Genomic DNA, 16,251 nt, shown 5'->3' with positions numbered 1-16,251 from the left:
AATGCAACTCTATGTGAAACATGAAAAATTAGACTGTCCTCTCACATTTGTTTAGTGCGCATTTGTTTGGGCTTTTCTAAGCTCTGCCCACGGGTTTGGTTGCATTTATTATGTATATGAATGCCAAGAGTTGTGATGTATATCCAAAAAGGACTTAATGCTGCACAGCACTGATGGCTGGATATTTGCTGGTTGATGACTTTAATTGTTGTTACCAAAGCAACTCACCATATAGAACAGATCTGGAATACTGGAATGATTATATTTCTAAAATAGCTTTTGATTTTGCATACAAAACTAATTGCATGTTTTGGAGAATAAACAATAATAATCCACATTGCATAAGTACATATTTGAAGTAGAATTAAATATTAATGACATCAGGATACTAAGCATATTTTATAGTAAAACAGAAAGAGAAAACAGGGATAAAAGAAATGTGTACACTTCATGGCTTTCAAATGATTTGGCAAGTGGGAAGTTAATTAGTATTATGGAACCTATTTCTTGAACAAACTGTGGTTTCTTTGCAATTCCATTTGGCAGGCCACAGCTAGGAGACTTTGAGAGCTCTTAGTGGAAAAGTTGCAATTATAAGTGAACCTTATTCAGTAATATGAAGTCAACTGTGGTTGTGGTGCAAGTTGCTGAAGCACCCATTAGATTTGCTTCAGGAGGAACCAGCTTCTGAAGAGATCAACTTGCTCTGTTTCCATATACCAGTTTAGTTGTATGAGTTGGTCTAAAGTCTTCCCCCAGTTTGCAAGAGAAAATCTCAAGAGTGCCTGCTGAAGGACCAGTTTATGTGACCATCTGGCCAAGTGGCAGCCACTTGAAAAAAAACTGTTCGTTGGCTTTTTGCCCATGGAGAACTTGTTGTGCAGTCTTTGCACCACATTTGTAGCATTTCATTAGTAATCTACATTTAGAGTAATCTGAGCTTGCATGCAAATACTCTGTATAAGGTATTTACCAATTGGCTGTGACCAATTTACTATGGATAAGGAGACAAATTATTTCCAGATTTTCTGAAACCAACGCTTTCACCAAAATCATGTGAATTGTCTGAATAAATTCTGCTAGTTTTTCAAAGTTAAATATTTGGCCATTGCTTGCTGGCATTTGTTAAGTCATACTTGATTGCGCTTGACTATACTTGAAAATTCAAAACAGTTAAGTAAAAATAAAGCTAAACAAAATAATTGGGCCAACTTAAAATGAGCCAGGTGGCAACTTCAGATTCAATTAGAAATCATATACTCCATAATAGCCCTGTTAAAATGTATAGGTATATTCTGGATTAGAATAACTGAACTTGGAAGGAGCGGGAGGTTGCTGCCAGAATGTCTCCATGATCAAGATCTGTGAAGATGCTAACTTGGTTGACAGTTATTACATTAACATGTCATACAGTGTTCGAACCATCACACATGTCTTTACAGTCCAGTTCCACAGGAAATCAATCATTAAATTTAGACTAAACAAGTCAAGGTAACATGTTCAGGAAGTAGTAAATCAAACATTCCTCAAATAGGTAGTGTTTTGAAAATGCAAATACTGAAATTTTCAAATTGGCTCTGTAGACAATAAGATTAAATTCAGTTTAGTTCTTGCAAACAAGGTCAGCATTAGAAGAGGCAGCACTGAGAATTTGCTTAGGTCCATCACCTCCCATTTGTGACCCACTGTAGGCCTTCTGACCTTGCTTCTTTTCTGGTTTGCTGCCACTGCCTGTTTGCGTGGCCTTTCTAAACATGCAAACAGTGGCAAGAATAAGGAGGTAGAGTAACACACTTCAGTTGTTCTAGAGCAGGATCCTCCAGTTTCCCTCTTCTCTCCTTTTCAGCCCACTCAGGGAGATGTCCAAGGGCTTTCCAAAATCTTCAGCCTATGGTGCTTACCAATACCAATACAAAATTTGCATGGGTTGTATCCAGATACAGTCTTTTTTAGACTAGACCCACTAATCAAGTCTAAGTTAAGTCCTATTAATTCCAATGGGTCTACTCTTAAGTTTTGTTTGGCTACCTGCAGTAACATTATATAAAACTGTTTTGTTCCAAATGCCACTTGAAATCCCTTGCTAAGTTAAGAATTGATGTAGCAAGCAAAATTTCAGAACACAGACCACTTTCATCTTTAGGTAAGAAACTAGAAAGTGAGTCATCTTTGCATAATTAGTGTGAATGAAAATTTATACCTACACCTCTATTTCTCCTTTGGTGGTTGTAGAACAAACCCAGGCACAGTGGCAAATATGAATCTAATCAGAGGTGTTCATCAAATAGCTTTGTAAAGGCATTAATTGAAACTGTTCTTGGCATAAATCCCTGAGCTACAATATCAGATGTTCTTTTCCACTGTGTTGGGGTTTGTTTTGTTTTGTTTTGTGTTTTTAGTTGTCTAAATATAGTGATGTTAAGTATACATTTGTATCCAATTACCTAAAACAATAAAAACAAATGATTAACATTTGTTGAGGCAATTCAGGAAATCCATCACTCAGTGTTTGCTTGGAAGTTAGTTCTCCAGAATGTTCAGTAATTTCCGAGAAAAGGTTGAGACCTGAAAAATCACAATTATGCCATTTTCTTAATTGTCACAGAAGAAGGGTATGATGTGATACAAATGGAGGTTTACAAAGGCAATCATAAACTACATTTGCTTCTAGAAAGGACACAGTGCAACAGACATCCGGGGCAGCATCTGCTCCATTATTAATAGTGGAAATCTACTCAGTGAAGCAATGATTGTATTCATCTTGAAAGAGAACAAACCAGATGTTTTTTTGTGTTTCATTTAATGGACATTGAGAACTGCATCCAGGTTTTTGTGGCCCTTAGTGTGACCTCTACACACACAAGACCTAGCACCAATAGAATGCTAAGAATAAAAACTGAAAAGCCTCTTTCATTTGTAACTAGCTTGAAGAAACCTCAATAAGAGTGTCTTTTTCTGAGCTGGTAACATATACTAATAGTTCCCACGTGGGATCTTCTAAAGTATCAGTGATTCCTTGGAGCAATTCATGTCATTAAATTGTAAGCTGCAAAGGGCCTAGATGCTTAACCTTACACAGCTATTAAGAGCTGAACTCTCAAAAGCTGAGCCAAAATGTTATATATTCTATATACTCTATATTCTTGAAAAGACTGAATTGGAGAAGTTTGATCAGCTTGATTACATGAGACAAGTGTTGAACAGAGAAGGACGAGAAGGACAAGCAAAATTTGAATAATTAAATAACATTTCCTTTTATAGCTGTGGGAAGTGTCATTTTCTCTCTGCTCTTCTCCTCCTGCCAGCTTCACACACACACTTTTCAGATGTACAGTGTGCCCTGCTCTCTCTCCTGTTGCACTTTTCAGTAACCTGTCATTCCTCAAAGGTATTTGAAGATTTGGGAGGGTTTTTTTCCCCAGTAAACATCTGAACTTCTTGCAGTTCTGAAAGTCTAACAGCTGCAATAAGTGGCCAAGGGTCGACCGGAGCCAGGATTATCTCAGTTTCCTTCCCTTACATAATAATGCCATGGCAACAATCTGCTGACTGGAGGTGGGAAAAACGGAAGTGTTAAGATTGTCGATTTGTGTAAAGAATAGCTTAATTAGTAAGAGCTACACAGATTCTCCACACAGAAGGGGTAGGAGAGTTGCTGGGCAGCACCAGGGAAACAGAAAAGCCCAGTTGTTTACTGTTAGCAGTTGAGCAAAGTCTATCTAGTCCTTGGCAGTGCTTTCAGTATTGGCCATTGTGTGGTTTCAGTGGGCTACATGAGAATGGTTTCCAGTTATCTGGAAATCAGATTTCATCCAGTTAGTTCAGATCAGAAATGTTCCTTTTTCTGGAGGTTTTTGGCAAACCAGTCACTAAGTCATTATAAGGAGCCACAGTTACCATGTGGTTAGAGTAGAGCTTAGCAACCCAAGCCTGTTTTGAAATCTTACTGCATTCATTTTTACTGGTAATTAACATATACAGAACTGTGAAAAAGAGGGCAAGTGGAACATTTTTTAGATGTTGCCAGTGCATAATAATCACTTGCTCATTTACAATTCAGATTTACTTCTTATTTATTTATTTGCTACTTTTCCATAGCAGCTTAATAGTGGAAAATATACCACTTTGTGTGGGCAACAGAGGGGACTGGGGCAGGAGAGAGCACACCAGAGATTGCTGTAAAAATTCTGCTCTGGTACCAACCTCTGATCACAGTTCTGCCAGTGAAGTCAAGCAAATAATAAGCCAACCCATTAAACCTGTCATGAAAGTAAATGACAGTTTCTGCAGGAGAATGGGAAACATATGAAAAGAGTGTGCACATACGCACACGTGCACACAGAGTTTGGCATCTTGCAAAGCACACAGCCTCCAATGCAGTGGTAGACAGAAGAATTGTGAGAGCCTGTTTCTATGAAAAGGCTTACCCCTTTTCTCCATATGGGAAGAGTGGTGCTCATTATGCATCTTTCAGCAAGGAATGTTTTTGTCTGATTTAGCTAGAAGCTAACCTGCCTCCTCCAAAGCTTGATAAAAGAAGCTAATCTTGACAGCAGAGATCTTAAAATTGGAAAATGTGTGTGTACAGATAGTCCTTTCAACCAATTTCTGCAGACCCCTTTAATGCCAAAGATCATTCAGTTTCATCAGCAAGGCTACCTGAATGGGATGTGTGGGTGGGGAGTTCATATTGTTTTAAATGTGACAGAGGAGAGGGTGGGCAACTTCGAAAAACCAGCCCCGTGCACACCTCTATTTTTTCTTCCAATGTATAGTAGGTCCTTCAATGTTTCAAAGAGTGGTATTTTGTTTTCCTGCCTCCAAGATGAAAATGTCCTTGTATCTGGCTCATCACAGAAGGGGTTTGTGTAAAAATAATCACACTGGCACTGCATGGCCCTGTTCTTTGCTTTGAAGAGGAACTGGAATGTAATTTTTAACAAAACTCCATTTTCAGCAAAACAAGGAGGTTAAAAATTAGGTTGTTGTCAACCTTTTTCCTTATCCCTACTGTCATTCAAAACACATATCCATTGTGCCTTTCTTACAGAGAAGGGGGAAAAGAGAATAAAGCCTAGTCTCCTTACAGCCTTTGATAGCCAACAATGGCACACTGAATGTCATCCTAGAACCTTGCAAAAGATCTTAAGGCATCTGGATAATAAGCGCATCTGTACAATTCATATTTTGGGGTATGGACATGGTCAAGAGCTCCTCGTGCACAAGGATTCGCATCAATGCACAAAGAACGCCTGCTCATAAAAGAAAACAAGGATGGTTTTTCATATGCAGAGTTCTGCCGGTGCTTTGCAGCCTCTGCATGTGTTGTGGAGTCATTCAATAATAGCCATTGCCCACAGGCCTGAATGGGGTTCACCTTGACACTGCAATTTCTTTTCTAAGCCACGGTTGGACAGCTTTGGCTTCCCTCACCATCAGCTATGTGACTAGGGCTGCTTGGAGCTGCAGGCCACAACACTTGGAAAACCACAGATTTCTGACCCCTCTGATAAGCAATAATATAAATATGTTTGCTAAACCATGTTAAGGTGCCAAGACACATAAGAGAATCATTTACACTGTTAACTCATTCTTCTATTCCAGGTGTGTACATTTTTCAAGCTTTGCTTTACTTTAAATATCTATAAAGCACTCATATAAGGGTATTTTGTGTAACCAACAGTAGTGATATGTGAGGCTAAGTATGAGATTATAGCAACTTTCCCAATGGACAGTTTGTCTTGTATCCCTCTTTCCATTAATGTTCCTTTCTCCTGGACTGTTGTTGTGCACATGCACCATACTACATTTGCTGCGTGCACACAAGCAGCTGCCCAGCCTGATGAGAATCTCAGCGTGTCCAAGCTGGAGACCAAGGACAGGGAATGTCTGAGAAGACAGAGCAGGAGGAGTTGGTAGTTCATGCGGAGGAAACTCTGGGTCAATTGACCTGTGGGAATTAAGGGATAGGAGAAGAGGAGGGATTGACAGGTTGTGCTTGGGGAAGCACTAGTCTACGAATCCATGACAAGGAGGTGGAGCCATAGACTAGCCGGGGAGTGGGGATAGGGAGCAGGGGAGTGGGGATAGAGAGCTCAGTAATTTGTTGGACATAAAAGTCCTTCCACCTCAGGAAGTGGCACTGGCTGTTAGGTTCAGTTGGAAGGAAAACAGGAAGAGCACAGGCAAGCACGATTACACAGCATCCTGCCTCCTGGAGTGAGACACTGACAGGGTTATAAAAATGCAAGGGAATGATTGCTAAAGAGGGTTCAGAGTTTCACTCTGGGTGAACTCAGAGGCATGTAACAATGAAATCTGTTGGAAAAAAGAGTTCTGGAGTAGTGTATTTACAGAGAAGGACCCTAGCTCACAACACATCCTGCCTTGGCCCATCCACACCCTCACAAATCAAAGCAGGAAACAAAAATGAAATTTCCATGATAAATTGAAGGGCTGACAGTTATGGTACAAACTGGAGTGGTTTAATTTTGTGAGGTAAAAAGGAAACACCCATGTTCAGGAGGGGAAGACTAATATTTAAATTTGAGAAATGATTAAATTGCTTTCTCATTAAAATAGAAAACTTTTTTTAAGGCAAAGTTTCTGGTAGAAATTTGTAGATTTCCTAGAGGTGTGCATTACCCCATACTGGGCCCATAGTCCTGCAGCCCTGGACTATCAGTTTGCCATCAAAATTCATTATGACAGAAACAAAAATAAATGGCAACTTCCCTTGAAAATAATCTTTATGCTCCCCATACTCCTTGTTTCAAGAAAAATTTACACTTTTTTCTTGTCAATGCCATGCCAAATTTTAGCAGAAAATTCAGTAGGATGGGGTTCAGTAGGGGAGCACAAAAGAAGCTGGGGAGGCACCAAGCATACTGCAGGATACATGTTGCTGACCCTTGCAGTAGATCCTACTCATTCTGGGCTGATAAGCATTGCGCTTTTATGGGCCACAGAAAGAACCTTTTTTTTCTGAATAGCACTCTTGAGAAACCTGCACCTTTTCAAGTTATCAGGCTCTCTCTGTTTAATTATTTGATCCGTACTTCACCTGTCTATCAAAATAGTTGTGCTCAAGGATAATGAATCAGTAAAGCCCTCTTTCACAGCAGGTATATTTAGAACAATTGTTCACATTGAGTTTCTGGCTTTCATAAAGAAAGGTAGCAGGAGGTATGACTCCTAATTCATTTGATATTATCGTATTTAGCACCTGCTCACTACCCATGCCAATGATTTATCATTCCTTCTGGGGGTGGGGGGGGGAATGAACTGTCTGAATTTATCTTGACATTCCTTTTTTCCACTTTGTTTACAGGGACCATATTTATACAGTTGATATGGATGCCTCACATACAGAAGAAATTTATTTTAGCAAAGTAAGTAGCATTCTATCATTCACAAGCCAAGGGCACACAAACTAAAACAGGATCAGTAGGGAAAGGGGAGTTGGTCAACACAGCTTTCCATCATTGTACTTAAAGTTGCAACAATCAAAGAAGATGATGCATATTAATCACATAGGACAGCCTTTCCAATTAATGCCACTGGCTTGGGGAATGCCAGGAACTGTAATCTAATGTATCTGAAGTGCACCAGATTGAGAAAGACTGACAGAGCTGCCTTGTCCATTATAAACATCTGATAGAATGCTTGCTCTCAGCAAAGAAACTTATCAGATTTTTTTCTATTTATAGCCAGGACTCTAGTAGTTGATTTTAAGTCCTAGTTTTAAGCAGGCAAACTCTGCTTAAACATTTGAGTGAAATGTTATATCCAGTCAAGTCACTATATGCTAAATAAAATAGTCTCTTCACTAGCCCTATACAAATATCCATTGTAATCAAGTTAAACTAAGACAGAAAATGAAAATTTGCTTCTTGTTGATGCTCTCCATTAAATAATTCATATCTGATGTGATGTTTTGAAAAACAATTGGGAGAAAAAGTTCATTTTTCTACCAGGAATGCCTCTGGCACCCTAAAAATGATCATTGACATCATATGCAGAAATGACACTACTTCTAAATTTAGGGATAAAGTAGTAGACCCAGGATGCAGTGAAAAAATTGCTGTGCCACTCAAGGTCTAAAAATTCTTAACAACTGAATAATAGATTTCTTTGTTGGGTGGAAATGTTGCCCAAATACTTAATATAACTATCAGTATTTTAAGGCACATGGATAATGTGGCTTAATGAGGTTTTACTTTACTTCCTCAGTGCTACAACACCAAGCTTCTCAGACAGTATATCTATAAATGGCTCTATTTCTCAACATTTCCCTTCCACTTAAGGGCAAGTAGCTTAAAACTGATCTGCTTGTGAACTAAAACCTAGTTTAAAGAGCAACGAATATTGATCCATGTAGCCCAGTATTGCTGACACTGAGTGGCAGCTGCCCTGCAGAGTTCCAAGCAGGAGTCTTTCCTAGCACTACCTAAAGATTCAACCTGGTACCTTTTGTGTGTAAAGCATGTACTCCATCACTGATACAGAAACCTGTGAATCAACTATAATTAACACAGATAACTTGGATTATATGTCATTGCAACTCTGTAATAGGTTCAAATAGTGAACCAGGCACACTTTGAGTTAATAAATGGAAAGTCTGTAGCTCATCAGAAACAGTATTATGACATGGTAATTTACCATTAATTTATGGGAATAAATTAAGAAGGGAATACTTTTGTATCTGTTTACCTCTATTATTATTTTTATTATGGATGGATGGAAATACACAGTCCATTATAACAAAGAACAATAAAAGATATATAACCATGCCACCTGGCAAAAATGCTATTTTTCTTAAATAATGAAAAATGTTTCAACTTTACTAGGTGCCAATCAAAACTAAGCAAGGGTTCTGCTTCCATGGCCTTCCATTGTTAGGATAAATCAACCATGGCAAAAGTGCAGAAAGCTTTCAATATGTTCATATTCAGCAGCTAGTTTTCCTAGGGGACTCTTGCTTTTGAAATCAAACACAACAACTCTGGGCGCTAATTGATTTCTTTCTTGATCCTTGCAGAAATTGACGTGGAAATCCAGACAGCTCGATGTAGACACATGCAGAATGAAGGGAAAACATAAGGTAAGCAATTTTCATTTCTCCAGCAGCTGCCACTTTTGTTTAGTTTCTTGACGGTTATCTCAGACCGCTCTCCATGATTAGGAATGGATCATGCCATTCACTTCTAAGCTAGTAATTGCTTTTTTCCATCAGCATATTGAAGATTTTAATTTGCAAAAATAGTTTGCTTGCAGTGTGACGAAACATTATGACAGTAGCTGCAGTAACATCATGAAATACTTAGGAGCAGAGGGGATTAGGGACTTTGCAAGGTGTACTGGCATAGTTCAATGCTATTTTAGGTAGCTAAACACTGCTGTCCATTTTCCACTGGGAACTGGCATAATATGTGTGCTTCTTTTTCAAGGCACAGGAGAGGCAGAAATAATCTCCGACAAATGTTATTGTAATGCAAAACATGAGTAACTGTGGATAAAGTTAGATCAAATACAATTGCTGTCCTTTTGCTAGCATTTTACCACCATATTGGTACTTGAAGTAGTGAGGTCCTACCCTTTTGTCATGCAATCCTATCAAAATGCATTTTATCTAATGAACAACAACTAGGGGAGAAATGTAATGCTACCATTCCTAACAATCACTTTGTTTTCATATTCCTAGGAGAAAATTCTTTGCTACCTTGTTTTAAAAAAGAAATCAGAAATGCTGGAATAAAATTTCTGTGGATGTATAGTCTTTGCATGATAATCAACAAAGAATATTTGTGATGCATTTTCTAAACTACTATTTTAGTTCTTTTCCTTTCTTTCCTTTTTCTTTTTGCAGGATGAATGTCATAACTTTATTAAGGTTCTTCTAAAAAGAAGTGATGATACATTATTTATTTGTGGGACAAATGCCTTCAGTCCTTCCTGCAGGAATTATAAGGTATGCATGGCATTTGTAAGAAAGCATACATTGTCTGAGAGATTCTGCCATATCAGAATTGTCTGAATTTCAAAAGTTCTGGTATCTATTAGAACTGCATTCAAATAAATCTCCACCTCACCAAAGAAATGCAAAACTATCTTGAAAGATAAACCAGTTTATCTGCTTTAGGTTAACTTTACTGATTCTGAAGCAAAGTTTTTACACACTGCACTGCTGAGATAGTTTAGGTTCACATAGTCCACTGATTGCACAGGATGTTCTTCAACACTGAAGTAAATGGGAAAGCTTTGCTCAGGTGTGCATCAGAGCCCTACAGGGCTTAGGGCTGCAGCTGGTGGCAGGGAGGGGTGTTAAATATTGAGAGGTTTAATCCTGATCTGAAATGAAAGTGCGCCTAAAGCAGTTTAGGTATCTTTAACAATCCTTTTGAAACTGGTATTTATTGCTGTCTAAGCCTGATAATACTTTGTAGTCACTTGGAACAATATCTTACAGCTTAGTAAACTCAAGTTATTCCCCTGGTTGTTGCTAATTAAAGTGTTCAGACCTGAAAGGAGATGCCTGAAGCCAAGGATTTGCAGCTAGCTCAACCATATGGAAGCAGGAGGCTGGTTAGGGTGTTATGCTCAACCCGGCAATCACAGAAGAGGCAGTGAAGAAGCAGGGAACTGGCCCATGAGAAGATAAATAGTCAGCACTGATCAACCACTGTTCATCAGCTTCCCAAATTGCTCCTCAGTAAAGTAACTTTTGGCATCTAAGTTCATCTGAAGTCATACACATAGTGGTTGCATTTACATGATTACCAGAGAAAACACTACAACAAGCCATGTGCTCTGGGCTCATTTTGAAGTGATCCATACTGCACCCCTTGTTGGGCTAGGAAAACCTGTGCTGTGGAGTGAGCGTAATTAGATAAATTGTGCAGCATGTGTCCAGTGTGTGTGGACCAGGGAAAAGAAGCCTGCCAAAGAGTATTATTATTATTATTATTATTATTATTATTATTATTATTAACATTTCTATGCCGCCCCTTGCCGAAACCTCGGGGCGGCTTACAACACAAAGAGTAATCGGAATACTGATTTCTGTTTTTAATATATTTTTGCTATTGGTCATTTTAGTTTTGAGTGTTCAAATCTTGATCTTCCCACAGTCACTGAAAATGCTTCTAGCTATTTCCATAGGGAATGGCTTAGAATCTGAGGCAGAGTGAACCACAGACCCCACTTACAATCTCTCTCAATCCTAAGGATCCTCTCTAGCCTATATGAGAATAAGGAAGATTTGCTCACTGGATTCCTACAACACAACTACTCATTGTTGTTAACTAGCCAAGGTGGCTTGTTGTATTGCCTGAACACACACTGCTTCCTGTAAGGTGATCTGTTTTTCAGCAACAAGTTACCCTGATACTCTATGGCTTGTTCTAGAAGTTGTTCAGTCAGTGGTGGGTTTCCATGTCAACTGAACCCAAGAGACCAACATCAAAATTATTTTGTAGAGATTGGCTAGTGAGCCACTTGGCCAGAGTGCAAAACCCTCTGCCACTCTTTCAAATCTCACATGTGCCACCACCAATGACAGTCACTCCTCCAATGCCCAAGTGGCATGTCGGAATGATGGGTTTGCCACCCCTTTAAAAATATTCCCTTTTCATCCCCAGAAAATTCTGTTAATGTTTTTATAGTGGTGAACTCAGGTTATGAGAGCCAACAGGATTGTTGCCAAAACAAAACCCTAGAGAATAATGAAGTTATCCGTCTGTTCAAGGAGCCCCCCAAAGTTAGTAGAGGTAGAAAAATAGGTTTGGGGAAAAACAAACTAAGGAGGCAAAAATTCCCAAAACAACCCAGTGAGGACTGAGCATGTTCAGTGGTCACAGAATGCTGAGTGTTACAGAAGGCCAAATGGAGGCTGAGATACAGGGCTGGGCTTGAGCAGGAGATGGGATTATCCTGAAAGAATATGTGGAACACTTGACCAGGAGTATACATAGAATCATAGAATTCTGTGCAGCGGCAACTCATTGCAGGGTTTTTCATTAACATCTATTAGATGGTTCATTCTTTCTGACATTGAAGAAAATAAACTTCAACAGCAAGAAAAAGTACTGACTTACATTGTGCAGGAACAACTTCAGGGTTCCTATTGCAATAGTGATATAAATGGACGAGAAGCTCAGCTGTAAAAGCCACTGCAGGATCAGGGTGTATTGTAGGATGCTGAAGGTCACCTACCTGATTCAGAGGTGGAAGCTTTCAACAGCTTTGCAAATGAACAAAATCTCAATTCTGCCAGTAGAAACTGTGAGTTTCTGCTGTGGTATAGAGGTTCATGTTTACTGGGTCCACACTCAGGGATTTTATGCAAGAAGCCATTACAAAAATTCTAGGGTGTGGATACATTGTATGTGATGGATTTGCTGATGAAGATTTAGAGGCATATTTGCCACAAAACTGTGGTAGTAAAACGCAATAATGAAAAAAGTAGTAGGAGCAACAGCCAAGGAAAAACTGTAATCCAATTATGCAACTTCTAATTGACTAATTATCATACTTAACCTATTTGTCTGTCAGTTAAATTTGCACACATTTGCATATTCACAACATATGTCTCCGCACTAGAGGAACCCTTGATATTATGTTTATTTGCCAGGGTACATAATGGTTGGACTGGGACTTGGAAGATCCAAAATCTTATTCCAACTAAGTAAAACTGAGTAAATAAGTAAAACTTGCTGGGGAAACTCAAGCCAATCACTGACTCTCAGCAAAAGCTATCTCATAATGTTGTGCCAGGGGGGTGGGGGATAAATTATTGAGAAGAAATTTCTAATTCTCCTTGGGTATTTTGAATTTATTTATTTATTTGGGATATTTCTAGGCCGTCCAATCACACTGAGTCTCTGGACGGCTCACAGTGGGTTCCTGGATATAAATGTAATAATAATAATAAAATACACAATTCCTTTTGTCAGAAGGGGTTGTACACTCTTTTATGTGCTTTTGCTTTCCTGTTTATAACCTCCTTCCTCAGTGAATTCCACATGAATGTTGCATTGCACATAATGTTTCTCTTCCCTACCCCACCAAGAAATAGTTGGACTAGGAAACCTTAATTTTAAGTATTGCCAAAATTCACCACTACCCCATTCCATTAGTAAAAAAAACTTTTTTTCTTTGGTTTCTACTTATCATTTTATTACGACCCTCAGAAATATCAGTATTTGTTCACCCATGCCTAAAATCTGCCTATCCCTTCAAGAAGTGGCATAGTACCCCAGCCTTTCCCTCCATGTAATTGCAAGAGTTTCCAGATTATTGGTTTCCAGATGAATGAGAAATTCACAGCAGGATGAATATGGAAGTCAAACTTTGCTGCTTCCTCAAGGTACCCTCCATCTCTCTCCAGTTGTCACAAGGAGCTCTGGAGCAATTCTCTGGTAGTGTGTAGAACTGCTAGAGCATCATAGAAGACTTGCTTTATTTGGCTCAATTTTTTAATGAGTCTGACTGAGCTTCACCATTTTCACTGATCTGTTTATTTTTAGGAGCTAATTGCCATTAGCATGGTTTGCACAATCTCAGAAGCCATAGCAGCTTTCCCAGTGATTGTGCAAACCTAGCTTTTGCAACACTCCCAGAGACAGATGCCACAGAATTGTGCTTCAAAGCCAGCTCCAGCCGGTGATAATCTTGCTCAGTACTCCTCTCATCCTTTCAGAACGTCAATCCATTCCCTTGCAGATACTTTTTTTTTTTAAAAAAGAAGAAAATACAGAAAACCTAGGTTGCAATTATTGTTTCTATTTTAAGTGGGTATAATTCTTCAATAAGGTTTATACAAACATGTGGGACTCAAATTGCTACATACATAAATGTACTTAAGTTTGCTGTATCATTTACAGTATACACTCTCTGTAGAATGTCCATTGTTGAAGACAATCCTAAAGAATACAGTTGGGATACATGGCATTCCATGATTTATATTCACTACTCTGACATAACTTACATTTCTGCTTGTTAACTCTTACGTTTACAAGTACCACATAACAGCGCTCCTTGATCTTGATGTCACTTCAAGCCTCAGCTTCTCCCAAGTGTGAAGTGAGCCTCTCAAGGGAGGTACAAAGGATTCCCAGGAGATATTTTGTGGTATCTTCCCTTAAACACCTCTTGGTCTGTCCAGGAATTAAAATATCAGCCTTTGTGCTAGTCATCTGGGCTGGTAAACACTGCTGTTTGCTCTGGCACCTTGAAGCAACATATAGCCCTGTATAAGCCAATTCCTTCTATTTTTTTTTTTTTTCCAGCAAACACTTTGATGTGCCTAGGCAATTTTAGACCTTGGACTTCCTGGGCTTATGAGATCCACTTTACACAATCATGTTTTATTACTCCAGTTCTGAAGCACACAATTAACATTCTCCATGCCTGATCACAAGGTTATTCCATGCTTAAAACTGTGTCAACAATCATGATACATTAAAACAAAAAAAGGACTTTGCCAGACCCGATAAACGCAAAACAAAAAGCATGTTAATTTTCCATTTTATATTTGCTTAAACAATATAATCACTGTGACTATTAGAATAAAATGAAGTTTGTTCCTGCTACTTGGATAGGATACATGTTTACTTGGGAATAAGCAGCATTTGTTGTAGAAAAGGACTGTATGTTTTAAAAGTAAACATAATAGAATGAAAATCTGTAACCATGCATCCAAGCAGCCAAAGAGTAAATGAAGAGAAGATGCTGAGGTGATCAGCCTCAGCCTTGGGAGGTCTTAGCTTGCCTATGCTGGCCTAGGTGCTAATCCTGTGCCTGTTCGATGCTTCCACCCTCATCCCCTGCTGTTCTCTGGGTAGCTATTTAGGGCACCCTGGTCTGTGATTGCAGCTTCCACCCTAGCCTGAGCTAAGCAAACTAATGATCAGAATAGAAGGATATCAGCTGAAGTACACAGGCTTAACCAGTTCTTGGGGAGACTCACAAACATTGTGTGTAACAGTCACCCATTGATAACTGACTCATGGGCTGTCAAGCAGAAGTGGGAAACAGCAGGCATACTGCTTCCAGCACACTTGCCACTTATGCTTTTACACCATAAACCTATATCAGCTCCTTCATAGGTAGGAGACTGTAACATCTAAACTGAGAAAGCTGGAAAGTTCCTGGTCTAAACAACCTGACAGTTAACCCATAGTTTGTTGTAGTGCCTAAACAGTCCAACAATCCAAGTTTGGACGTAAAGTTCTGTAACCTAGGAATAAGCTGATTGTGGGGTGTAGAGTAAAAGTGGAAGAGATGGGTATGCTACCTGCATCTCCCTGCCAGGCCACAGTTTATTTAACTCATGGGTTGCCCTTACATGTGAAGAGTCCCATAGTGAGAAATTAGGCTTTTAGTAAATTAGTGTGAGAAATTATGCTTTTTTGCTCAGTGTAGTAAACTTGACAGACAAATCTCAGAGTCTCCCATCTGGGAAGCTACATATTTTATGCAAATCTGTGCCTCTTTTCCTTCGTGGATGTAAGGAATATAAATGGCCTTCTTTACTACTTCTGCAGATGTTTCATTCCTCATGATATATAGGCCTATGTTGGTTTCCTCACCTGCTGCCATGCTGTCAGGGAGCCTGTACGATAACATCTCGGGGGCCTTTAGAAGGTCAGTGGAACACCTGGGCTAACTGGTGTCAGAGCACTTGATGTGCTGGGCTGATGCTACTGTCATCTCTTGAGGCTCTGAAGTGAAACTGCAGATGAGCCTGGAATGCTACACTTTAAGTAGCTCCCCTCCTTCCCTTTTAGTATTGTTCTAAATACTTTTCCATCTTAGAATACACACAAGTAATTCCCTTCAGAAAGTCTGGAGAGGGAAGATACATGACAGGAAACAAATGATGACAAATCACCCATTGCTTGAAATAAGTCTCTCAGCACATGAGTGGGAGAGCTGATTGGATGAGACTGATGGTGCTTAGATGGCTTATTATCTACTCTCTGATTTTTGCTTTGTTTTTATAAGATGTGCACCTTCTACTAGGTGAATTTGCTAGGTGGATCAGAACCCAAATAAAGCAGAAGTCACTGCTGAGTAATCCTAAGATTCACGACTCCTGGGCCTATAGGCGCTCTGCTTTCCCCTGTGGCTTTGACTATAAACCTGCTGAACTTCTGCTTTGTGTTGAGATGGTTATTTGTATAATTACTGCTACCCTGTGGAGAATTAGTTTCCCAGGGGTTACACTTAAGGCTGAGATTTACAAGTACT

General features: G+C 39.2%; 1 protein-coding gene across 5 annotated transcripts in view; it reads left to right on the top strand.

The window, feature by feature from the left end:
* SEMA6A (semaphorin 6A) overlaps positions 1-16,251 on the top strand; it is a 183,368-nt gene that overhangs the window by 102,355 nt on the left and 64,762 nt on the right. For all 5 annotated transcript variants that reach the window (XM_044445818.1, XM_044445817.1, XM_044445814.1 and 2 more), the window contains 3 exons: positions 7,331-7,391; positions 9,041-9,103; positions 9,869-9,970. In XM_044445818.1, the coding sequence (XP_044301753.1) occupies positions 7,331-7,391; positions 9,041-9,103; positions 9,869-9,970 (226 nt within the window). The remainder of the gene's footprint in view (positions 1-7,330; positions 7,392-9,040; positions 9,104-9,868; positions 9,971-16,251) is intronic.

Source organism: Varanus komodoensis, unplaced genomic scaffold, assembly GCF_004798865.1.
Source record: "Varanus komodoensis strain SLA01 unplaced genomic scaffold, ASM479886v1 scaffold5, whole genome shotgun sequence".
Taxonomy (NCBI): domain Eukaryota; kingdom Metazoa; phylum Chordata; class Lepidosauria; order Squamata; family Varanidae; genus Varanus; species Varanus komodoensis.
This window is presented reverse-complemented; position numbering and strand designations above follow the sequence as displayed.